Source organism: Meles meles, chromosome 2 (genome assembly GCF_922984935.1).
Source record: "Meles meles chromosome 2, mMelMel3.1 paternal haplotype, whole genome shotgun sequence".
Lineage (NCBI taxonomy): Eukaryota > Metazoa > Chordata > Mammalia > Carnivora > Mustelidae > Meles > Meles meles.
The window spans coordinates 171,157,360-171,182,215 of NC_060067.1; the positions used below are offsets into that span (position 1 = coordinate 171,157,360).

Consider the following 24,856-nt stretch of genomic DNA (forward strand, 5'->3'; position numbering starts at 1 on the left):
TATTGAAGAGACTGTCTTTTTCCCATTGCATATTCTTGCCTCCTTTGTTGAAGATTAATTGACCATATAATCGTGGGTTTATTTCTTGGCTCTCTACTCCATTAATCTGTGATTCTGTTTTTATGCCAGTATCATACTGTTTATGATAGCTTTGCAGTATATTTTTTAAGTCTGGAATTATGATACCTCCAGTTTTGTCTTTTTCAAGATTGCTTTGGCTGTTTGGGGTTTTATATGGTTCCATACAACTTTCAAGATTATTTGTTCTGGTTCTTTAAAAATGCTGTTGGTATTTTCATAGGGGTTGCATTGAATCTGTAGATTACTTTGGGCAGTATAGACATTTTAAAAATATTTGCTCTTCTGGGGCGCCTGGGTGGCTCAATGAGTTAAGCCTCTGCCTTTGGCTCAGGCCATGATCCCAGGGTTCTGGGATCAAGCCCCACATTGGGCTTTCTGCTCAGCGGGGAGCCTGCTTCCCCCTCTCTCTCTGCCTGCCTCTCTGCCTACTTGTGATCTCTGTCAAATAAATAAATAAAATCTTTAAAAAGTATTTTTGCTCTTCTAATCCATGACATGGAATATCTTTCCATTTTTGTTGTCTTCAGTTTGTTTCATCAATGTTTCATAGTTTTCAAAGTACAGGTTTTTCACCTCCTTGGTTAAATTTATTCCTAGACATTTCATTCTTTTTGATGCAAATATAAATAGATTTATTTGCTTAATTTCTCTTTCTGCTACTTCATTATTAGTACTTAGAAATGCTATGGATGGGGCGCCTGGGTGGCTCAGTGGATTAAGCCGCTGCCCTCGGCTCAGGTCATGATCTCAGGGTCCTGGGATCGAGCCCCGCATGGGGCTCTCTGCTCCACGGGGAGCCTGCTTCCTCCTCTCTATCTGCCTGCCTCTCTGCCTACTTGTGATCTCTCTCTCTGTCAAATAAATAAATAAAATCTTTAAAAAAAAAAAAAAAAGAAATGCTATGGATTTCTGTATACTGATTTTGTATCTTATAACCTTACTGAATTCATTTATCAGTTCTAGTAGTATTTTGGAGTCTTTAAGTTTTCTGCTTATATGTCATCTGCAAAGAGTGGAAGTTTTCCTTTTTCCTTACCAATCTGGATGCCTTTTATTTTTCTTGTCTGATCTCTGTGGATAGTACTTCCAGTACTATGTTGAATGAAAGTGAGAGTAGACATCCTTGTCTTGTTCCAGACTGTAGGGGGAAAGCTCTCAGCTTTTCAGCATTGAGTAGGATGTTAGTTATGGGTTTTTAATATATGGCCTTTATTATGTTGAGATATGTTCCCTCAAGCCTACTTTGTTGAGGGTTTTTTCTTTTTTTTTTTTTTAAAGATTTTATTTATTCATTTGACAGAGATCACAAGCAGGCAGAGAGAGAGAGGGAAGCAGGCTCCCCACTGAGCAGAGAGCCCGATGTGGAGCTCGAGCCCAGTACCGTGGGATCATGACCGAGCCGAAGGCAGAGGCTTTAACCCACTGAGCCACCCTGGTTGAGCCACCCTCAACCCTGTTGAGGGTTTTTATCATGAATGGATATTGTACTTTGTCAAATACTTTTGTTGCATCTATTGAAATGATTGTATGGTTTTTATCCTCTCTTGGGATGCTGAAATGTTCTTTTCTGAATCGGTGCCCTTATGTTTGCACCAACACCTTCCCTCAGTCCTCTTTGAAGTATTAAATGTACTAATGTACATTTGTAATGTACAGGCCCTTTTTTGCTAAGCAGCAACAAATAAACCTGGGAATGGGTCAGAATAGGAAAGGACACTTGAGTTTTTTATGGCCATAAAACTTAGTTTCCCAGGACCAGGCCAGTGGGCTGTAAGAGCTGTTGACAGGAGGTGATACTATTAAAGAAATAGACAAACACTGAGCTTTTGTTATTCTCTCAGAACCAGACCATCTTCATGGGATCAGTATCTGTTTTAAGCATTGCCTACTAGCAAATTTGAGGTGTTACCAGTCACTGTTGTCTCCACCCACCTGCATCCTCTGATTTGTTCCATGTCCCAGAAGGGTGCACAAGAGGAGTAAACATGTGGAAAGTTTCCAGTTGGAAACACTGAACATGTTTGGACACGGTCCTTATTCTCTCTTTCAGATTAGTGGTATTTAACTGTAGGCCTTTTGAAGGCAGTATAACATGTGACATAGGAGAGGGCTAAAGGCTAACAATGTTTAAAACCGGTATCTAACAGTTTGGATTTTGTTTAAAAACAAAATTTTGAAAAGGTGTTTAAAAATGCAGGACATTCATGGGGCACCTGGGTGGCTCAGTCAGTTAAGTGACTGACTCTTGGCTGTGGCTTAGGTCATGATCTCAGGGTTGTGAGATTGAGCTGTGTGTCAGGGTTCATGCTAGGTGAGAAGCCTGCTTATGATTCTCTCTCTCGGGCGCCTGGGTGGCTCAGTGGGTTAAGCCGCTGCCTTCGGCTCAGGTCATGATCTCGGGGTCCTGGGATCGAGTCCCGCATTGGGCTCTCTGCTCAGCGGGGGCCTGCTTCCCTCTCTCTCTCTCTCTGCCTGCCTATCTACTTGTGATCTCTCTCTGTCAAATAAATAAAATCTTTAAAAAAAAAAAAGATTCTCTCTCTCTTCCCCTCTGTCCGCTCTCTCTCTAAAATAAGTAAATAAATCTTGGAGAAGAAAAAAAACACAAGAAAATAATACCTGACATTCAGATTAAAACACTAATCCTTCTAATCAGTCTTAGAGAAAACCTGTAATTTATATCTACATGAAAATTACTCTTTGTTTCACTAATCCTAGAATATTAGACTGGAAGGGACCTTAGGAAACCAGATGAAAGCTATAGATAGCTCCCCAGAAAAATGCACATATACACATGTATGTATAATTTTCTTTCATTTTCAGATGATTCAAAGACCTGGCCATTCATGGATTCCGAATTAAGAATTCTTAATTTAGTCCCATAGCTTTACTCTATAGATAAGAATAATGAGGGCCAGAGAGGATGAATGCTAGGATATTTTTAATAAAAGTTGTTTATAGGGGCACCTGGGTGGCTCAGTGGGTTAAAGCCTCTGCCTTCGGCTCGGGTCATAATCCCAGGATCCCGGGATCGAGCCCCTCATGGGGCTCTCTGCTCGGCGGGGAGCCTGCTTCCCTCTCTCTCTCTCTCTGCCTGCCTCTCTGCCTACTTGTGATCTCTCTCTCTCTCTCTCTCTCCGCTGTCAAATAAATAAATAAATAAAATCTTTAAAAAAAGTTGTTTATAGAAAAAAGAGCATAGTTGGATAGAAATTAAAATCTGAGCTATTAGATATTAGTGAGTTTAAATTCTTTAGTTCTTATCCCTCTCCTACATCAAAATAAGTAGCTTGTTTTTTTCCAGTTTATCCAACAAGACAGTTTTCCCTTCTTGAATAATTGACAGAACTTACCCTTTCAAGGGTTACATTTTCTTTTTTGTCCCTTAAAACCTGTATTAATCTATTTCCTTAAAAAGTCTATTAGTTAGTAAATTAGCTCTTGGTCTCTTAAGATTTTGAAAAACATCAGACTTCTAACCAACCTTCCTCAATTTACCCCTATTTATTCTCATTCCCTTAGATGGGCATATAAAGCTAAGAGATATTTTCTCTTTTGACACTTTATGTAAGGGACCAAATGAAGAGATCAAATGAGTATATAAACATCTCTCCTGTTTTGTAAAAGAAAGGCAATTTTGCCTATCTTGTATAGCCCTTGTTTGCATAGTAAACTATTTTATTAAAGTAGAATAAACACCAGGGATTTAAAAAAATTTTTTATTTAAATTCAATTTAACAAATAGTGTATAATGGTTTCAGACATAGAATTTAGTGATTCATCAGTTGCATATAACACCCAGTGCTCATTACATCAGGTGATCTCCTTAATGCCCATCCCATTTACCCTATCCCTCCACCCACCTCCCCTCCAGCAAACCTCAGTGTACTTACACCAGAGATTTTCTAAATCATCAGGATCAGATGATGAATTATCATAAAGTGAACACAGTGTTTAACTATCGCCTCTGTCAAAAGACACATTACCACTATCCTGTAAGGCCCCTGTCGTTGCCTCTCTACCCCAAAGTAACTTCTTCTGACTTTTACTTACCTTTTTTACTCTTTAAAAAAATAGGATCCTATATTTGCTTTTGCGTGACTTCTTCGACATTAGGTAGGAACCATCCATATTGTTGTGGGTTACAACTTCTTTATTTTGATTGCTGTATAGTATTCCTTTGTATGACTGTACCACAATGGACATTTGGATTGTTAAAAAAGCAGATTATCATCTTTGAAAGTAAATGTTCCTGGCAGTCACCCCTTGACAAGTAGAGAATAGTTCTTTGAGTCTTATGAAATGTTGAGAAGAAACAGGCAAGGGAGAGAAGAAAAACAGACAATGAGTGTAAATTTGTTTAGAGAAAGTGGAAATTATACTTCTATTAAGAAATTTCTATTCTAACTTCATTTCTATTAAGAAATTAATTTGTAGCCCACACAGAGTGAAAATTTAATTTGGGGGGTGTTTTAGAAAAATGCAACATTCAGTTCAAGTAACATTTTTAAAAGTATAGGCAATTTACTTGATCAGTAAATTTACCATTTCAGAGTAAGGAAACATTAGGATTATTTTCAATAAATAATAAAAATGTAGATTTCACTTCCAAGTTACGGATAGCTGGAAGAAAGAAAACAGATAAAAGGGGAGTGAAGAAGAGAATTTCACTGAGGGAAACCCAACCAAATAATGAAATTGACTAGTTCCACTCTAAGTGGATTAAAAATTATCATAGACCTCAAAAGCGTGCTCTGCACTGGTTGGTGATCCTTGCATGTTTCTTTAGTGGCTTGCATTACCAACCTCTGCACACTTTCATACATTCTTTCTCTTCCGACATTCCCTAGTCCTACACTCCCAGAGCTTATGACCCCACTTCATAAATTGCTCCCATCCTGCAAGTCCTCTGTTTGGTGAGGGGTATATAGCTCTCTTCTTTTTTAAAGGCCATCTGCATTTTGGTAAAAGGTACTACCATCCCTCCATCTAAATGCTCAAGCCAGAAATTCAAGTACAAATCAACCTTAATACCTTGATTCCTCTCTCTTCCTCATTCTCACATCCATCTGTCAGCACCAAGCCTTGACATTTCTACCTCCAACTACTCTCATATCCTGGTCATTCCATCTCCACTGCCAAATTACCACCCTGTGTTACTTGCCTGCAGTGGCCTCTTAAATGGTCTGCAACTCACGTGCACTGCTGCCCCTCTGATAAATTCTTCAGCTAATAGCCAGAATGATGCTTAAAAATGTCACGTCTCTCCACTGCCTAAAAAGGTTCATTAGCTTCCTACTGCATTTAAAATCACCTACTTCAACCTCACTTCATGTCCTTTTTCCCTGGCTCCCTAGGTCTACATCCCAGCCTCCATTCAGTTCCCAGAAAATACGAAACTCACTACTGCCACAGGGCCTTCGTACACACTCCCTGTATGGAGAATGCTCCTCCTGGCCTCCCCATTTTCATTCTTTTATTACTAGATTTTTATTTTTTAAAGATTTTATTTATTTGACAGACAGAGATCACAAGTAGGCAGAGAGGCAGGCAGAGAGTGGGGGAAGCAGGCTCCCCACTGAGCAGAGAGCCCGATGTGGGACTCAATCCCAGCGCCCTGAGATCATGACCCAAGCCGAAAGCAGAGGCTTAACTCACTGAGCCACCCAGGCGCCCCTATTACTAGATTTTTTCCATTCTTTGGTCCTCAGCAAAATGTTCATGTCTCTGACAACCTAACTACCCAAACTAAAGTAAGTTAGCCTTCCTCTAACCTCATTAACCCTTATAACATTCTAATGTATTCAGGCATCTCAGCACAATATTATTATTATTATTATTTTTTAAAGATTTTATTTATTTGACAGAAAGAAATCACAAGTAGGCAGAGAGAGAGAAAGAGAGGAGGAAGCAGGCTCCCTGCCAAGCAGAGAGCCCGATGCGGGGCTCGATCCCAGGACCCTGAGATCATGATCTGGGCGGAAGGCAGAGGCTTAAACCACTGAGCTACCCAGGCGCCCCCAATATTATTATTTTTAAAAGATTTTATTTATTTGACTGAGGGAGACACCGCAAGAGAGGGAATACAAGCAGCGGGAGTGGGAGAGGGAGAAGCTTGCTTCCCACTGAGCAGGGAGCCTGATGCTGGGCTTGATCCCAGGATCCTGGGATCATGATCTGAGCTGAAGGCAGATGGTTAACCAACTGAGCCACCCAGGCACCCAAGCACAATGTGATTTTATTCACATTTTTTTTGGTCTGTCTTCCCTCACTAGGATAAGCTCTGTGAAGAGAGGCACTGTTAATCTTGCTCACCAAGAGCAAGACCTAGCATAATGCCTGCCATCTGCTCAATAATGGTTAATAAAGAAATGGAAGGGGAAAAAGGGAGAAGACAAGATCACTTCTTACTCCTTCATTGTTACCACCCAGGTGTAAGCCATCATCTCTCACCTGCATTGTCACAGAAGCCTGCCTACCAGGCAGTCTCCCTGCCTCTAAGATGCCCCTGTTATCTATATTCAACACAGCAGAGTGATTGCTTTAAAACACTGGATCACTACTCTGCTTAAAGTATGTTGTCCATCTCAGAGTCAGTCAAAAGTCCTTACACTAGCTTACCAGTCCCTGCATGACCTCATCCTGTTTACCCTGGCTTTATATTTGTCATCTTCATCTCCCTGCCCAGCCCAGCTCAGTCTGTTCCAGCCACACAGGCCCCTTTACTGTTCTTTGTATAGGCTGGGGACACTGAGCCTCAGGAGTTTTGCCTTAGCCTTCCCTCTGCCTGCAAGGTTCTTCCCACAGATATCCTCCTAGCTAACTCTTGCCCATTCCAAATCTTAGCTCGAGTTACTTCCTCTATTAGGCATATCCTAACCATCGTATTTAAAATTGCAATCCCCTACAACCACAGAGCTCTTTTCATCTTTTAATATGACATATGGTCGTATGTTCTCTGTCTGCCTCCTCCAACCTCCACTAGAATATTAGGTCCATGAGGGCAGAAATTTTTAAAAATTTTTTATTAACATAAAATGTATTATTAGCCCCAGGGGTACAGGTCTGTGAATTGCCAGGTTTACACATGTCACAGCACTCACCATAGCACATACTTTCCCCAATGTCCATAACCCAACCACCCTCTCCCTATCCCCTTTGCCCCCCGCAACCCTCAATTTGTTTTGTGAGATTGAGTCTCTTATGGTTTGTCTCCCTCCCTATCCCATCTTGTTTCATTTTTTTCCTTCCCTATCCCCCAAACCCCCCACTTTGGTGGGCAGAAACCTTTGTCTTATTCACATGCGTCCCAAGCCCCTAGAACCTAGCAAATGTTTAGTAAATATTTGCTGAATCTATTGATGAGTAAAGAATTTCAGTGAACTCTTAGTTAAAATATACTTTTCAGTTCACAAGCAGTTATCACATTCTGATCCTTACTGACAGCAAACCACGGAGAAATTTACTGCCTGTGTATCCCTAGAAATGCTAAGAAAATAAATTATTTTAGTATTTGGTAAAGGGATATGGCTCTGAAATTATTTTAGGCACAAAGTTTGATTTAACAGACATTTTCTAGATACTTAATTTATGCCAGACACTGCAAGCTGATGGGGTTACAAGGCTAAGTAAGACAAAGTCCTCCTCCTCAACAGGATCTTAGTTCATGAAGTGAGACAAGGACACATATTACAGTATGGTTCAAAATCATATAGAGAGGTTAAGTGCAGGTTTTCATTGGAGCAACAGAGATGCCCAAGTTGGGCAGTTTAAGAAAAAGAGGATAATTTTGGAAAGCTTGTTAGGAAACATAACCACTGAGGTCACATTGTGAAGGTGGAAAGGCCAGAGAAAGGCATTTTAAGCTAAGGGAAAACAGCCTATTTACGGAAGCCAGGAGAATGCCTGTCCTGTGTAAATTCGAATACTAGGAAAGAGTTAAAGACAAGTGGGTGGAGATGATGGTGAAAAAGTAGAGGTAGCTGGTCCTCAAGGACTTTATGACTCACTATTAGAAGTCTGGATTTTATCCAGTAGAGGAGGTAGCTTCTGAATGATGCGAACAGGTATATGACAATTACTTAATATGGAGGAAAGACTGGAGAGGCAAAACTGGAGATGGTCAGGGGTTGTTGCGTTCGTCTGAGGGCCTGATCAAGAACAATTAAAAGACAGATGGAGAGGGGTGGATTTAATAAGTATTTACTTACTCTATACAATTATCCTGGCCATTCAAACGCCTGTAGAGGGCGAGAAAGAAAACTAAGGTTTCCGGTTTAAGCAAATGAATAGATAATACACCGATGGTAATCGGAAGGCAGAAAAATTTACATAAGAAATAGAAGATTTAGGAAATCATAGCATTTTATTGAATTCAAGCAGCAGGGTATTTAGAGTCAGAAGAGGGCAGAGGATGGAACCCTGGGGAAACATCAGGATTTACCGGGAGCCGGGGGGGGGGGGGGGGGGGGGGGAGTGGATCAGGAAGAGTATAACAGAGCCATGGAGTTTGTCAACAGCCTGCTATCCAGATTTCCAGGCTCTGACCTACACAGAGGGGAGGGGCACGCAACAGGAGGCAGATGGTGGGAAAACAGCCGCAGCAGTTCATGATTTCCAACAGCACGTGCAAAACACTACAGCAGTAGGTGCCTTCAGAAGAGACTGGGTGTCTTCTTTCATTGCTAAAATTCTGGCGCCTGAGCTCTCAAGAGCCTTTGTTATACCTGCAGCGACAGGTCAGGGGATAAAAACTGGCGATGTGGGAAAGGGATCCGCGAAGTTTCACTGATAAATCACACACCATCCGCGGCTGCCCTTTTAAATCAATGGGAAATTACCCAACGACCTCCGCTTTAACACCTGTTCCCCTTCAGGCCACCATATCGAAAGACCGCGCTGCTCTGCACCCTAAACCATCCCGGATAAATGAACACAAGGAAGTCACACAGGTTGCTGAGCCTTGCCCTACACTCACGCCCGGTCCCCTCCCCTCGCCTCTCCTCCCAAACACTTCCTTTCTCCCTTCCGGAAGCTCGAGGCCCCACCCACTTCCGCAACGCCCGGTCTTAGCCAATGGCCTGCTTCCCAAGGAACGTTACCTCTGACCTCGGGGCTAATCAGAGACAGTGAGACACACTCCTCGCGAGAGGTGAGGTTGAAGCTGCCTCCGCCATCTTGGAGATGGGAGACGGGCGATGGCTGTGGTCCTTCTGCTAATGCAAACAACAAAACGGGTAGAATAGTCAACCCTAGTGAGCTTATCATCACTCTGACTGTTGACCAAAGCTACAGAAGAAGCGAGGGCGTCAAAGCCCAGCGCGGCGACATTGATAGCAGCTTCGCCTGCCCGCTGGAGCGGCAGAAGTAAAGTGACTGAAGACCGGAAGGATGGTGCAGTCCTGTTCCGCCTACGGCTGCAAGAACCGATATGATAAGGATAAGCCCGTTTCTTTCCACAAGTAGGTACCCTGCGCGTCTCGCGGGGCTGGCCCCAGCTCGGGCTGGGGGCGCGCGGCCGGTTAGGCTGGGGGCGGAGCCAGGCGCGTGTCCGCGCGAGACCTAATGGGAGGGGCGGGGCAGGGGCGGGGCAGGGGCGGGGCACGATCAGACCCTCCTCCTGGTCTCTGCGGCCGCGAGCGGTGGGCGTGCCCGCCCCTGGGTTGGAGCTCGCGCTCCGCCGCCCAGGACTGCGCGTTCTCGACGCGCGTCGCCGCGGTGACCGTTTCTCGCGCTCGAGGGTCGGAACCCGTGCGCGAGGTTCGCCTGTGGCCTCGGGTTGGCGTGTTCGCGACCCAGGAGCGATGTTCACGACCCCCGCGCGGGCCGTGAGGTTCTCAAAGCCGAGAGGGTAGTAGAGAAGCCAGGTGGTAACGACGCATTGGAAGGAAGTTTGAAGTCGAGGCAAGACCTTTAAAATGACGAAGCCACTTTTTTGCTGGGAGACCGGCCTCACAGTAATTCAGCATTGGTTTCGGGCCAGGACTTCAGGGAGGACGTGCTAACCCAATTTCTAGGAACTAACCTATGAGGACCTGCAAGTTTTAGAGAAGCTTCTGGTCCGGCCCAGATGAACACTTAGGTTTTCAGCGCCCGGTAGCTTTAACGTGGACAGTAACGACACCCACCGAAATCCCGTGTCCTAATGGGATTTGGGGTGATCTGTTACGGGCGCCTGGGGGAAGCCCTTGCAAAAGCACCTGCCCCACGACTTCCAGGCCTGTTTCATCCAGAAGGTGCTGCAGTTAGAGTCCCGGAGGGAGACATGTTCTCTTGAAAATGGGAAAAGAAAACTGCAAAATGAAAACAACGTGATGATCATCGGATGTCTGCAAAATGGGACACGACGGCATTTTCATTCAGCCAGATAAAGTGTTTGCAGATTTTTCTGCATTTCCATTAACTTGTTCTGCAAGAACTCCCGACTGTAAATAGACGATAGCTAAGAAATGAAACCCAGTGGTAAATTGTAGCAGTTATCCATCGGTAAATAATTACCAGGGCAAAAATCAAATATTTCTTCAGTCCTCTTGGTGCGGTCGTTTATGTTTAACAGGGGATGTAGATGCACTTTATGTTTGATTTGGAGGAACCCAATAGAAATGAGTGCCTTACACCATGGATCTTGAGTATTGATTGATGTCCCACCACCACCACCCCCTGCCCTTAAAATTACTTCTTTAATTTATTGGAATTTCTTAAAGCTGATGAGTTCCAGTTCTTTGAAAGTGTAGAAATCGATCAGAAGATGGTGACACAGTTACATACAGTCTGCTCCCCACAAACCCTATTTCTAATGATACCTCAGAAAATCTAAAAATATGGAAAACCTTTCACTGGTCCTGGAAACCAAGGCTGGCATTCACACATCAGAAATAGTTTCTGCTGGCTGTTAAATGAATCACAGGAAGAGCTGGCCTGCCTCTCATTCTTAGCTATAAAGAACTGTTTTGGGGGGACTAGATGGGAAACATCTTGACAGACTTCCATAAATAGCCTGAGCATTTTGTAGTGCTTTGAGACAGGAGGTGCGAGGAGCTGAATTTTACCAGTGATTGCTACCACAGTTTGTATTTCTGAAGGCCATTTCCAGCAGGAATCTTCTAGGGGTACTTTCGCTTGTACTAGTTTCTACATGGTGGCCCTGTGGCAGCAGCTCTTCTGGGCAAAGGAAAGAACTGTCCCGAAGATTGGTTAGTTCTTCATGATAGCAGAGTTAGGCTCTAGCATGCCTTACATGAAGAGAAACTGAACAGAGGGTTGAAACATCCTTTGGCTTCTCTCCAGTCTCCCCAGTTCACTAAATACTTGATCTGGAAAAGTAAATTCACAATAAATTTAAACTTCCCAAGCCCCCTTATCTGGGCCTGATGGGCATATTCCAGTTGATTTTGAGGTAAATTAAGAAAAGTAGTATTCTTATGCTGGAATTAAAAATAAATTGGAAGACTAAAATACATAAATAAACATTTTAAAAATTAAAAAATAAATAAGAACTTCCCAAACCTGGGGAGAGACTTGGACATCCCAGTTCATGAAACTAATAGACCAATCCCTTTCAATTCCAGTCTTCTCCAGACATATATAAACAAATAAATGAGTGAAATTTTAGATTTATCATTGATTATCATGTGATTAATTCATATTTGTGAGCCTGATCCTAAGAGAACTAGAACCTTCTTTTTTGCAGTTTGTAGATATAAACATGCAATTTTGTTTTCATTGGTTAAAAAAAAATCAGTAGAGATTCACCCTTTCATAAGTATTTTACCTGAAATTCTTAGTGTCTTTGACATAAAAAGTTAAACATTGATAATTGAGATAGAGGAGGTACACCACTTACCTTTGTATATTTAGATGTGTGTGTAATACCAACCTGTATCAGTTAGTGAAAGTTATTTACTGTAATAGAGGAAGACAAGCAATATTACTGCATATGTCTCTTGACTTCCCACCTCCTTTTCCTACTGCATGCATCTGTCTGCATGGCTGACTTTTAATATGTATATTTTTACATTTCATAAATTTTTAATCAGCCTGTCCTGTTTAAATTGTATACATACAGTGCAATATTGGTTTCAGGAGTAAAATTCAGTGATACCTCCAACACCCCCAAATACTGCTTTTTAGAAAAAAACAAAAAACAAAAAACAAACCTTCCATGCTGAGAGGCCCAACTTACATCACACAGTAGTGGGTGGTCACTTTATTTAAAGGATTTTTCAAACAAGTACATTCTTAACTAAGGTGAATAAAGGCACAATCAAAAACTGTCCAAAAAAAAAAGATAGCAGCTCTGGGGTTTTAATCAGATGACCCTTAGCTTGTTAACACCAATATAAGATAGTTCTTTCCTAATCAGGAAAGTCTGGATGTGCTTTTTTTTCCTTTTTAAAAGAAGGTCAGAGAACTGAATTATGTCTTCTTCTTAGGTTTCCTCTTACTCGACCTAGTCTTTGCAAAAAATGGGAGGCTGCTGTCCGAAGGAAAAACTTTAAGCCCACCAAGTATAGCAGTATCTGTTCAGAACACTTTACCCCGGACTGCTTTAAGAGGGAGTGTAACAACAAGTTACTCAAAGAGAATGCTGTACCCACGATATTTCTCTGTACCGAGCCACATGACAAGGTAATGTGTGTGTATGTGTGTGTGTTTTTAAAGATTTTTTATTTATTTATTTGACAGACAGAGATTTCAAGTAGGCAGAGAGGCAGGCAGAGAGAGAGAGGAGGAAGCAGGCTCCCTGCTGAGCAGAGAACCCAATGCGGAGCTCGATCCCAGGACTCTGGGATCATGACCTGAGCCGAAGGCAGAGGCTTTAAGTCACTGAGCCACCCAGGTGCCCCGGTAATGTGTGTTTTAAAATACTGGGCTTTCTATTTATAAAAATAATGTTTTTATTGTGGAAAATTCAGAGTAGTGTTAATAAATGTTACTGGAAGCCATCACTTGTAGATAACCACTGTTAACCATGATACGCTTTTTAAAAATACAAAGTACAGTTTATTTAAGTTAAACATCTTTACATCAAGAAAGTCAATCTAGCTTTGTAATTTACCTTAAGGTCACTCTCTACCTCTACATGTATGTTGATAAGTTTTGGGTTTTTTTTCTCAGGGACCATTCAGTTTCAAATATTTCCCCCTCAGGTTTTTTTTTTTTTTTTTTTTTTAAGATTTTATTTATTTATTTGACAGAGAGAGATCACAAGTAGGCAGAGAGGCAGGTGGAGAGAGAGGGAAGCAGGCTCCCCGCTGAGCAGAGAGCCTGATGTGGGGCTTGATCCTAGGACCCTGAGATCATGACCTGAGCGGAAGGCAGAGGCTTAACCCACTGAGCCACCCAAGCGCCCCTTCCCCCCCCCCCCCCCCCGCCAGTTTTAAGTGCTTGGTATTTCATTAAATCTTACCAGTTCTTCTCTTTCTTGCATCCCATTTCTACTTCAGGTGTAAAAGTATAATTAAAACTTAAATTGTTTTCTCATTTTAGAATGTTCCTATTTCAAGGCTTCACAAAAAAAGGTCTAGTATTACTTCTTTTTAATTGAAGTGCAGCTGACACATGATGGTGTTACATTAGTTTCAGGTATACAACATGCTGATTAGACAAATCTACCGATTATGCTGTGCTTCCCACACTATAGCTACCGGTAGTCTGTCACCATACAAGGCAATTAAAACACTGCTGACCATATTCTCTATGGTGTACCTTTCATCCTGTGTCTTGTTCATTCCATAACTGGAAGCCTGTACCTCCCTCTGCCCATTTTTTTCCATCCCCCCACCCCCCTCCTCTTCTCCCCTCAGGCAGTCATCACTTTGTTCTCTGTATTTATGGGTCTGTTTCTGCTTTTTTGTTTGTTTTTTTCAGTTGTTTTTCAGATTTCACATATAAGTGAAATCACATGGTATTTGTCTTTCTCTGGCTTTCTTCACTTAGCATGATACCCTCTAGGCCCATTCCTGTTGTTGCAAAATGGTGAGAGCTCATTATTTTTTATAGCTGAGTAATATTCGTGTGTGTGTGTGTGTATGTATAGATATATATGTATACCCTCTACACACACAAACACACAGAACATCTCTATGCATTCATCTATTAATGGATGCTTAAGTTGCTTTCATATCTGGGCTGTTGTAAATAGTGCAGTCAACATAGAGGTGCATATATATTTTTGAATTAGTGTTTTCATTTTCTTTGGGTAAATAGCCAGTAGTGGAATTACTGGATCATATGGTAATTCTATTCTTAAGTTTTTGAGAAACATCCATATTGGTTTCCACAGTCGCTGGACCAACTAGCATTCTCCCCAACAGTGCAGGAGGGTTCCCTTTTTTCCATAACCTCACCAACACTTGTTATTTCTTGTCTTTTTGATACTAGTCACTCTGACAGATATAAAGTGATAACTCATTGTGGTTTCAATTTTCATTTCCCTGATGATGAGTGATGTCAAGCATCTTTTCATGTTTGTTGGCCATGTGTAGGTCTTTGGGATAATGTCCATGTCCTCTGCCCATTTTTTTTAATGGATTATTTATTTCTTTGGTATAGTGTTGTATAAGGTCTGTATATATTTTGGTAATTAACTCTTTATCAGATATATTGTTTGCAGATATCTTTTTGCATTCAATACGTTGCAAGTTTTTTATTATTATTTATTTGTCAGAATGGGAGAGAAAGAGAGAAAGCGCAAGCAGCGAGATGGACATGCTGAGAGAGAAGCATGCTCCCTGCTGATCAACGAGCCTGACTTGGGACTCAATCCCAGGACCCGGGATCATGACCTGACCTGAAGGCAGACACTTAACTGAGTCACTCAGGCGTCCCATATGTTAACTTTTTAATTTTAATTTAATTTTTTAAAAAAGATTTATTTATTTTAGAGGGATTGTGCATGGGGGAGGGGCAGAGGGAAAGAGAGTATCTCAAGTAGACTCCCCTGGTGAGCACAGAGTCCAGCACAGGGCTCAGTCTTACAACCCTGAGACCATGACCTGAGCCAAAATCAAGAGTGGAGTGCTTCTCCAACTGGGCCACTCAGGCGCCCCACACTAGTTGCATTTGTTGATGGTTTCCTGCCCTATGCAAAAGCTTTTTATTTTGGTGTAGTCACAATCGTTTATTTTGCTTTTTTTTTCCTTGCCTGAGGAGACACATCTAGAAAAATGTTGCTAAAGCTGATCTCAAAGAAATTACTGCCTGTGTTTTCTTCTAGGATTTTTATGGTTTCAGGTTTCACATTTAAGTCTTTAATCTGTTTTTAACTTAATTTTGTGTCTGGTTTATAAAAAGTGGTCCAGTTTCATTCTCTATCATCTAACTGTACTTTCTCCAGCACCATTTATTGTAGAGTCTGTCTTTTCCCTATTATATCTTAACTCTTTTGTTGTAGATTAACTGCAAGGGTTTATTTTGGGGCTCTCTGTTCTGTTCCATTGATCTATGTTTCTGTTTTTGTTCCAGCTTTGATTCTGCAGCTTTGCAGTATATCTTGAAAACTGGGATTGTGATATATCCAGATTTATTCTTCTTATGCTAGTGTGCTTTAGTTATTTGGGGTCTCTTGTGGTTCCATACAAATTTTAAGATTATTTTTTTCTAGTTCTTTGAAAAATGCTATTGGTATTTTCATAGGGATTGCACTGAGCCTATAGATTGCTTTGGGTAGTATGGACATTTTTAACAATGTTAATTCTTGGGACACCTGGGTGGCTCAGTCAGTGAAGCGGCTGCCTTTGGCTCAGGTCATGATCCTAGGGTCCTGGAATCGAGTCTCACGTTGGACTCCCTTGGTTGACATGAAGGCTGCCTTGTCCTCTGCTACTCCCCCTGTTTGTGCCCCCTCTCTGTCAAACAAATAGTTTAAATCTCTAAAACAAACAAATAAATGTTAATTCTTCCAATCCATGATAATGGTATATATCTTTTCATTTATTTGTGTCATCTTCAATTTGTTTCATCATTGTTCTACAGTTTTCAGAGTTTAGGTCTTTCACCTTGGTTAAATTTATTCCTAGGTGTTTCATTCTATTTGTGCAATTATAAATGAATTTGTTTTCTTAATTTCTTTTACTGCTTCTTCATTATTAGTGTATAGAAACACAACTGATTTCCATATATTAATTTTGTATCCTACAGCTTCGTTGGATTCACTTACTACCTCTAGTAGTTTTTTTGTTGGTGTCCTTTGGGTTTTCTATATATAGTATCATGTCATCTGCAGATAGTGACAGTTTTACTTCTTCCTTACCAATTCGGATGCCTTTTATTTATTTTTCTTTTCTGATTGCTATGGCTAGGACTTCCAGTACTATGTTGAATGAAAGTGGTAAGAGTGGACATCTTGTCTTGTTTCTGATCTTAGAGGAGAGGCTCTCAGTTTTTCACCACTGATGTGATGTTAGCTGTGGATTTTTCATATATAACCTTGATTATTTTGAGGTATGTTCCCTCTAAGGCAACTTTGTTGAGACTTTTTATCATGAATGGATATTGAGTTTTGTCAAATGCTTTTTCTGCATTTACTGAGATGGTCATATGATTTTATCATTTGTTTTGTTAATGTAGTGTTTCACATTGACTTATGAATATTAAACCATCCTTGCATCCCTGGAATAAATCCCACTTGATCATGGTGAATGATCCTACCATATTGTCAAATATGCTCATATTTATTTTTGCATCTATATTCAACAGGGATATTGGCCTATAGTTCTTTGTTTTTGTTGTTTTTGATACCAGAGTAATGCTGGCCTTATAGAATATATTTAGAAGTCCTTTCTCTTCTGTTTTTTTGGAGTATTTTGAGGAGAATAGGTATTAACTGTTTAAATACTTGGTAGAATTTACCATCTGGTACTGGACTCTTGTCTTTGGGAGTTTTTTGATTACCTTTTCAATTTCATCACTAATGATGGATCTATTCATATTTTCTGTTTCTTCTTGATTTGTTCTTGGAAGATTGTATGTTTCTGGAAATTTAACCATTTCTTCTAGGTTATCCAGTTTGTAAAAATGTCATTCTTAAATTCCACAGGTGGATTCTTTTAAACTGTTATTTGTAGTTACTAAACTTGAACATACTCTGCATTGTTGTTGTAGAAGGAAGATCTTCTGGAGCCACAAGAACAGCTTCCCCCACCTCCTTTAACACCTCCCATTTCCCAGGTGGATGCTACGATTGGATTACTCATGCCTCCTCTTCAGACCCCTGATAATCTCTCAGTTTTCTGTGACCACAACTATACTGTGGAGGATACAATGCACCAGAGAAAAAGGATTCATCAGCTAGAACAACAAGTTGAAAAACTCCGAAAGAAGCTCAAGACTGCACAGCAGCGATGCAGAAGACAAGAACGACAGCTTGAAAAATTAAAGGAGGTTGTTCACTTCCAGAAAGAGAAGGACGACATATCAGAGAGAGGTTATGTGATTTTGCCGAATGACTACTTTGAAATAGTTGAAGTGCCAGCATAGAAAAATGATGTTTGTATTGGTTTTTAATGGGGCAACACCACACACCCTCTTCTAGCCTATAAGGAGTTTCATTTGAAAAAAATAACACTTGAGTACTTGTATAAAAACATTCAGAATATTTTTTTAAAAAATAAATTGATATATACTATAAAATTGTAAATTTTTTGTTTGTAATTTCAGGTTTTTACATTTTAACAAAATATCTTAAAAGTTGTAAACTAACCTCAGAACTCCAATGTAAGTTGATTTCAAATTGAGGAGTTTTGTTTGGGTATTTATAGAAATGTAAAAATGAAAAGTAAAGTGAATGTGAACAGTATAGCAAGGACAATTTAAGTTAAAAGTAATGCAGGTTATTAAAAGAATGTAGTTACATTGTAAGTCAGAAGTATAGGTCAGATCACGAGATGTAACTTCTCAGAATATATATTCTTACTCACATATTCTTATTTGTAAAGTCAGAAGATTTGTTTATCTTTCTTAATCACTTGTCAAAGATAAATTGACAAGTAAATGCTTAAAAAAATAAATTGGTTGTCTTCAGAGTAGGAATTGAAGAGTCATTCTATAACTACTCAATATGAGTAAATAAGTATGAAATTTTAAAAGTGGGTCCATCTCCCCCCCCCACTAATTTTTAAATTAGAAGCATATCTCCAGTGGAAGAGATGTTCTTCAATAAAGTAGGCATTGTTATTAATAAAGTAATAAAAATGGGGACCTGATCCATAGTATGCCTTTTTCCTTCATTATCTCCAACATTAAGGAGCTTCTAGTTCCCAGCTGTTGTTAGATATAACAATCTGTATCCAAATCTCTAACAAAAGTGTTGTATCAGTACAGTTTGATTTGTACCATAATATGACCAATTGATTTTGGTCACATCTTCACATAAAAAAGGATTTCTTCACTTTTAACACGTTAGAAATTATATCCAGTTTACTTAAATGAGTGATTTGTATTCCAGAGCAATCTAATATGTACTGCTTATGTTACTGAATGTTGAAATTTAAACACTGAAGTTTCTGTTCAAACTATGAGTTGTATTCTGACTTTGTGAGAAGTTTTAGTTACACATTTGAAATGAAAATATGTTCTGAGTAAAGAAATGCTGCCTTAGGAATTATCTACTTAGATTTAGAATAATTGTTCCAATTTACAATTATTTTATATTTCAAAGTACGCTGAGATAGTTGAAGAGTAACAGACCTTTTAAGGCAGTATTAAAAGTATGAAACAATGACATTCAAAAGTGTCTTTCATAGCTATGGTTTTCAATGTAACTTACTGCTATGATGCCAGTGGATAATACCTTGATTTTTTATGAACCAGTATTTCAAAAATAGAAAGTTATAATCAAAAGATTACTTGAAGTTGTATGTTCTGATAACATATAGAACTAACTTTGTGGAATCAGAGGATGTTTTCTAGTTATTCATGGATCTCATCAGTGTTTTGGAAACCCACAAAGTAGTTTGGTTTTATATTTCATCTGTCTAGCAATTCCTAGAGGATATGAGTAAACATCTTGCAAAGCATATATCTTCTTGTTGTCTACATGAAAGGAAATGTGTGTGTGTAAGTGTGTTTGTGTCCACAAAACCAGGAATCCAACACTGAATTGTAAAAGTGGCAATCCTAATTACTTAGCATCTTAACATTATGATTTAACCTGGAGTTTCTTTTCGTAACAAACGTAAATCTCTGGAGAGAACTGAACAAGCAGCATGTATGCCAGCTGTTTGCATTTAAATAAATTATCATAGTTTAGCATAGGGAGTTTGAGGTATAGCTGGTTATTTCTGAATGCGAGATGTAACATTTGGTGAATGTTAAAAATTCATTTTGTCTACTGTACTGTTTATTATATTGCCAAGTAAAGGAAATAGGTCCTATTCAAGCATGATGAAACTCAGTCTGAAACAAATGGACACAGCCTCAATCTGGAACAAATGGGGGCGCAGACTCATGCAAAGTGCAGCATATTCTGAAAGATGACATTTATTTTAAGCACATACAGTAACATACTAAAATTTCCATTTATGTGTGATGATGTAATCTGGCAATAATGGTGAGAAGAAATAACTTTCTTGATAAAACTGTTAAGAAAACTATAGAATCATAGAATTTTAGAATTAGAAGGGACTTACAAATGACTGAACACTAGCCTAACTTCCAAACCCTGCAGAAATCTGTTTGTAAAATATCCGTGACAAGTGGTCATCTGTTCTCTGTTTACTGTTTACATTTAAGCAGTTGTTGTTCTCAGATTCTTTAAAATGGGTTTCTGGATTAGGATGGAATTAGTTGCCATTCTTTTTATACTTGATTATAGTGAAAATGTAAACTTCACTTTGAACTGCTGCATAGTTTGAACCGTCAAATTCTGAGTTAAAGAAGTTTTAAAATTTTGTAAAATAATTTAAATGTTTAGTAACTGTGTATCTGTTATGTGAACTAAAAATAATTGTCATTGCAGTAAAGAAACAGTGCCGTTTTAAAATTATTGCAAAACTTTTTACCTGGAAGTCCAAGTACATGAGATCTTTTTTTTTTCCTCTTAACTATAATTTATGTAATTCCTTTGTTAGAAGTGTAACAGAAATGGTGAAAACAAATGAAAGTTTCACTTGATATGGATTTTTTGGTTCGATTAATATTCTCTGATCATCTCTTGCTATTAAAAATATAATGCACACATACTCAACACCTATGGCTTTTGTAAAGTCAGTAGTAAGCACCATTAAACAATATACTTAAAAGGCCATATGATCTGTAAAAAGAAAACTCCCATTTATGTTCCAGAATTTTTAAAAGACAGCCATCCATGAATAGCATTTAAAGGAAAAAAAGATTTATAAACCTGCTTGATTATTACTCTTCCTGATATTAGCAACCATGTGAATTGGATAACCAATGAATGAAGAGCATTGCTCTTGTGATGGTAACTGGTGTTTCTGGGCATTATGATTTTATATTGTGTATTAAAATACAATCCTCAATGTGAAAGAAAAATATCAAAAAGCAAACAGTGATTTACACACAAGTAAAAAAGCAGTTATAATTATTGTACTTAAAATAATGGAAAAGTTTGCTCTTACAATTCCATGTCTTGGTATCTTTTTTACCTTGGATGTGTTTTATTCTACTGAGATTTTCTTCTGAATGATAAATTTTTTTAAACTCAAAAAATCTATTGAGAATTTTTATTCTTTTCTAAATTCATAGTATTTGGGGTTTTGAGATCATCAAAATTTCATTTTTAAAATATCCTAAGGGATATGAATATACATCCTTTGTTTTAAAGTATTTTTGGTGAGGCAAACTGTACAGTATTAGCAACAAATAGATGACTTCTGGAATGGCAACATGTTCACCCTAACTATGATGATTGGTCAAAAAAAGTTTTCTCAAACAACAATTTAAGGTCTCTGCAAATTGTCTTAAGGTCTTAGAGCAGATGAAGAAACATTTAAGAAAATCTAAATCTCTAAAAGAACATTAAGAGCCTGGCTTTTTTTTTTTTTTTTTTTTTTTTCCATGCAGATAGCGCGCTCTCAAGCATAGTGAACATTCTGTAAAACCCACCGGACTTTCTGCAAGAAGTGTGGCAAACACCAACCCCACAAAGTGACACAGTATAAGAAAAGCAAAGATTCTCTTTATGTCCAAGGGAAGTGGCATTATGACAGGAAGCAGAGAGGTATGATGGGCAGACCAAGCCGATTTTCTGGAAAAAGACTAAAACTACAAAGAAGATTGTGCTGAGGCTTGAATTTATTGACCCCAATTGCAGACCTAAGAATGCTGTCTCTTAAGAGATGCAAGCATTTTGAACTGGGAGGAGATAAGAGAAAGGGCCAACTGATCCAGTTCTATCCATATTTTGTTATATTATGAAGACAATAAAATCTTGAGGTGATGTTCACTTCAAAAACACACGCACATTAACAGCCTGATGGCATTTACACCACGACTTATTCTTGCCTTAAACCATCACCACTGCCACCACACCACACACAGCTCAATGCTACAGAAACCATTCTGAGTGGATATGTCCAAGAAGACAATGTTCACTCTCCTCTCCACTCAAGTCCTGTGGTATCTCCCAAGGAGGGGAGGCAGCCAGTATTTCTCAACACCTAGGCTTGTGTTACAAAGGCTGTGCTGCAGGCAAGCGCAGCCAAAATGTCAGGACTCCCTCCACCTAGCTCCCACTCAGGGTGGAGGCTTTACCCCAGGTGCAGCAGGCCAAGAGTACCAGGACACTGATCACCCTCTTCCTAGATGCTCATAAGGTGAAGTTTCCATGCCAGGAGAGGCAAGCTAAGAATACCAGAAGCTACCATCCCAATTGAGTTCTGATCATAAAGTAGGCATATCAACCCTAGAGAAACACATCTGTACCACCTCTCGCTACAGAGGAGTGATAGATACCCCCTCCAGGGGAGAGGAAGCCATAAGAACAGAGAACACTGAAACTTTCCCCAAAGGAACTGATTTTAGCTGGAAGAGTGTGGGGAAGTTCAGAACTAAGGGAACTCTCAAGGGAACAATGGAAAATTTCATGGTAAAAAATGAAAAGGGAGCTGGTAGTTCCACCAGAGAACACATTCGGTTATTTTTAGGCTAGGTAATTTACCAGAGAGAACAGAGAAAAAGGTAAAAAGAGCCTTTCTTCAGGCTCTTTTGAGGGTCATAACAAGCCTCAAAGACTAACTTCAAAAATTTCTGCAAAAGGGCACAGATCTAATTGGATCAGACTACAGAGCAATTTAGGCACTAAGACATCATCAAAACAAAGAACAATCCATTGCCATGGAGCTAATATCTGAGTTTGACACCAGCAAAGGCAGATAGGGTAACAAATCAGGAAAACAGAGAAAGGCCTTTTAGAAGCTCTGTCACCTCAGGTGACTATGTGCATGCCCAAGGCTGCACCTTCTAAGAAATGAAATCAGAGACTTCATTCACCGTGAAGGGGAAACTAACTTCACTAAATTAGTCAAGTAATTAAATTAAAAAAACAAACAAAAACCAAGCACAACAAGCCTGGAAGAGGGATGGGTGGGTCACTAGAATCGGTGTCTAAAGATTATACTATATATAATCTAAAATGCCCAGGTTTTTTTTTTTTTTTAAAGATTTATTTATTTGACAGAGATCACAAGCAGGCAGAGAGGCGAGCAGAGAGAGAAAGAGGAGGAAGCAGGCTCCCAGCTAAGCAGAGAGCCCGATGCGGAGCTCGATCCCAGGACGCTGGGATCATGACCTGAGCCAAAGGCAGAGGCCTTAACCAGCTGAGCCACCCAGGCGCCCCTAAAATGCCCAGTTTTTAACAAAAAGTTACAAGATATGCAAAGAAATAGGATAATTTAACTCATAAGAAGGATGGAGGGAGCAGGCAACAGAAACTGAGAAGGGCTAGATGTCAAAATTAACACTTAAAAGCAATTATTGTAAATAAGCTAAATATTAGTAAATATTAGTTCCAATGAATGGAAACCATGCTTAAAGGGAGAAATGAAAATATCTCATCAAAAATAAAAAAAGGAGGTACAAATTTTACAAAGGATACGAAATTTTACAAAGGATATTCTGAAGGTATAAAGCACAATAATTAAAACAAAAAATTCACTAGAGAAGCTCAACGGTTACTTGAACTTGCAGAAGAAATATCAGCGAACTTGAAGATAGATCACACAATTTGAAAAACAGAACAAAGAAGGAAGAAAATGAATAGATTCGGAGAAACAAAATACCTCTAAACATGTGAATATAGGCATAATGGAAGTACTGGAAGAAAGGAGGGTGAAATAGAAATGATGGGGAGAGGGAGGGAGGAACAGAAAAATATTTGGAGAGGAGTGCCTGACTGACTCTTGATCTTAGAATTATAAGTTCAAACCCCACCTTTGGTGTAGAGATTACTAAAAAATTAAACTTAAAAAAAAATTTGAAGAAATAATGGGTGAAAGTCCTACACATTTGATGAAAAACACTAATCTACAAATTCAAGACACCCAACAAATACTAAGATAAACAGAGATCCACACCCAGATGCATCATAGTAAAAAATGATCAAAATCAAATAGAAAAATAACATTATATGCAAGGGAACCCTAATAAGATTAATATCTGATTTCTTACCAGAAAAAACTGAAGACCAGGAGGCAGTGGGATGACATTCAAAGTGCTGAAAGAAAAACCTGTTAACTGGGATGCCTGAGTGTCTCAGTCAGTTGGTTTTTTGGCTGTTTTCCAAAAAACCAACAATACCCTCAAATCTTTCTATTTCTCAGCCTTTAACTGATTTCACACTTTCTAACAAATGCAAATTGTAGTTTGTCAAGAAAACTGTTGTTTTGGGCCACCTAGGTGGCTCAGTTAAGCATCTGCCTTTGGCTCAGGTCATGATCTCAGGTCCTGGGATTGAGTCCCACATCAGGCTCCCTGCTCAGCGGGAAGCCTGCTTCTCCCTTTCCCTCTGGCTGCCATTTTCCCTTGCTTGAGCTCTCTCTCTCTCTCTGTCAAATAAATAAATAAAATATTTTTAAAAAACCCAAACCATTAACCAAGAATACTATATGTAGTAAAACCATTCAAAAATGAAGGTGAAAGTTTTCAGGAAGATGGTATAGTAGGAAACACTGGGAATCTGTCTCCCCACTTAGGCAACAATGGCCTTGATGTAATCTATCTATTGAAATGGGCTTGCAACTTCTAGAAGAAGACTTTGATGGTACACTGTGGTTAATATCAGTCAATTTCAACTATTAGCTCAGTGACAAGCACCCATTTGCCACCTGCAGCCCCATGGCAGGCAGTGGAGGAGTAGTAGGAGAAGCGTATATGCAGGTGGTGGGAGCTATGGTGACCAATACAGATCCTGTCCTCCAAATATGAAAGATCTGTGTTCTAAAAGATGACTGCTATTTTGATCATAAAGGTGAAGACAGAGGTGCTGTGTGCCTTCTCTTCCCTAATTCATTTTTTCTTTCTCCTCTTTTGGAAACCAGGCAAGACTAGGACTAGAGCATTCAAACCATCTACACATACAGGGAAATTAGAAAGTCATTGTGCATACCCAGGGAATAATGATATCTTGGAGAAGACCTGAGAAGATGTTTACACTTTATGCTGACACTTGGAAGATTCTTAGTAGATAGCCTAAAATAATAAGAAAAAAATAAAACTCAGCAAACCCTGGGGAGGAGAGAGAATCAGATTTCTAGTTACCACATTATTAGATTCAAATGTCCAATTTTCAACAAAAGAATCATAAGGCATTCTTAAA

General features: G+C 39.4%; 1 protein-coding gene and 1 pseudogene across 1 annotated transcript; both read left to right on the forward strand.

Moving 5' to 3' along the window:
- The first annotated feature begins 9,201 nt into the window (after nt 1–9,201).
- On the forward strand, nt 9,202–20,199 carry THAP1 (THAP domain containing 1). The gene is made up of 3 exons (XM_045998291.1): nt 9,202–9,542; nt 12,513–12,708; nt 17,185–20,199. The coding sequence occupies exons 1-3, from the start codon at nt 9,472–9,474 to the stop codon at nt 17,557–17,559; spliced, it is 642 nt and encodes a 213-aa protein (XP_045854247.1). The 5' UTR covers nt 9,202–9,471; the 3' UTR covers nt 17,560–20,199.
- Nucleotides 20,200–21,129: 930 nt separating this feature from the next.
- On the forward strand, nt 21,130–21,546 carry LOC123936945 (annotated as a pseudogene).
- The last annotated feature ends 3,310 nt before the right edge of the window (nt 21,547–24,856 follow it).

Excerpts from the sequence above, each read along its gene's own strand:
- THAP1 (XM_045998291.1), top strand. The coding sequence starts at position 9,472 with ATGGTGCAGTCCTGTTCCGCCTACGGCTGCAAGAACCGATATGATAAG. Across the intron at positions 9,543-12,512 it reads AAGCCCGTTTCTTTCCACAA|GTTTCCTCTTACTCGACCTA; the intron begins GTAGGTACCCTG and ends TCTTCTTCTTAG. Across the intron at positions 12,709-17,184 it reads GTACCGAGCCACATGACAAG|AAGGAAGATCTTCTGGAGCC; the intron begins GTAATGTGTGTG and ends TTGTTGTTGTAG.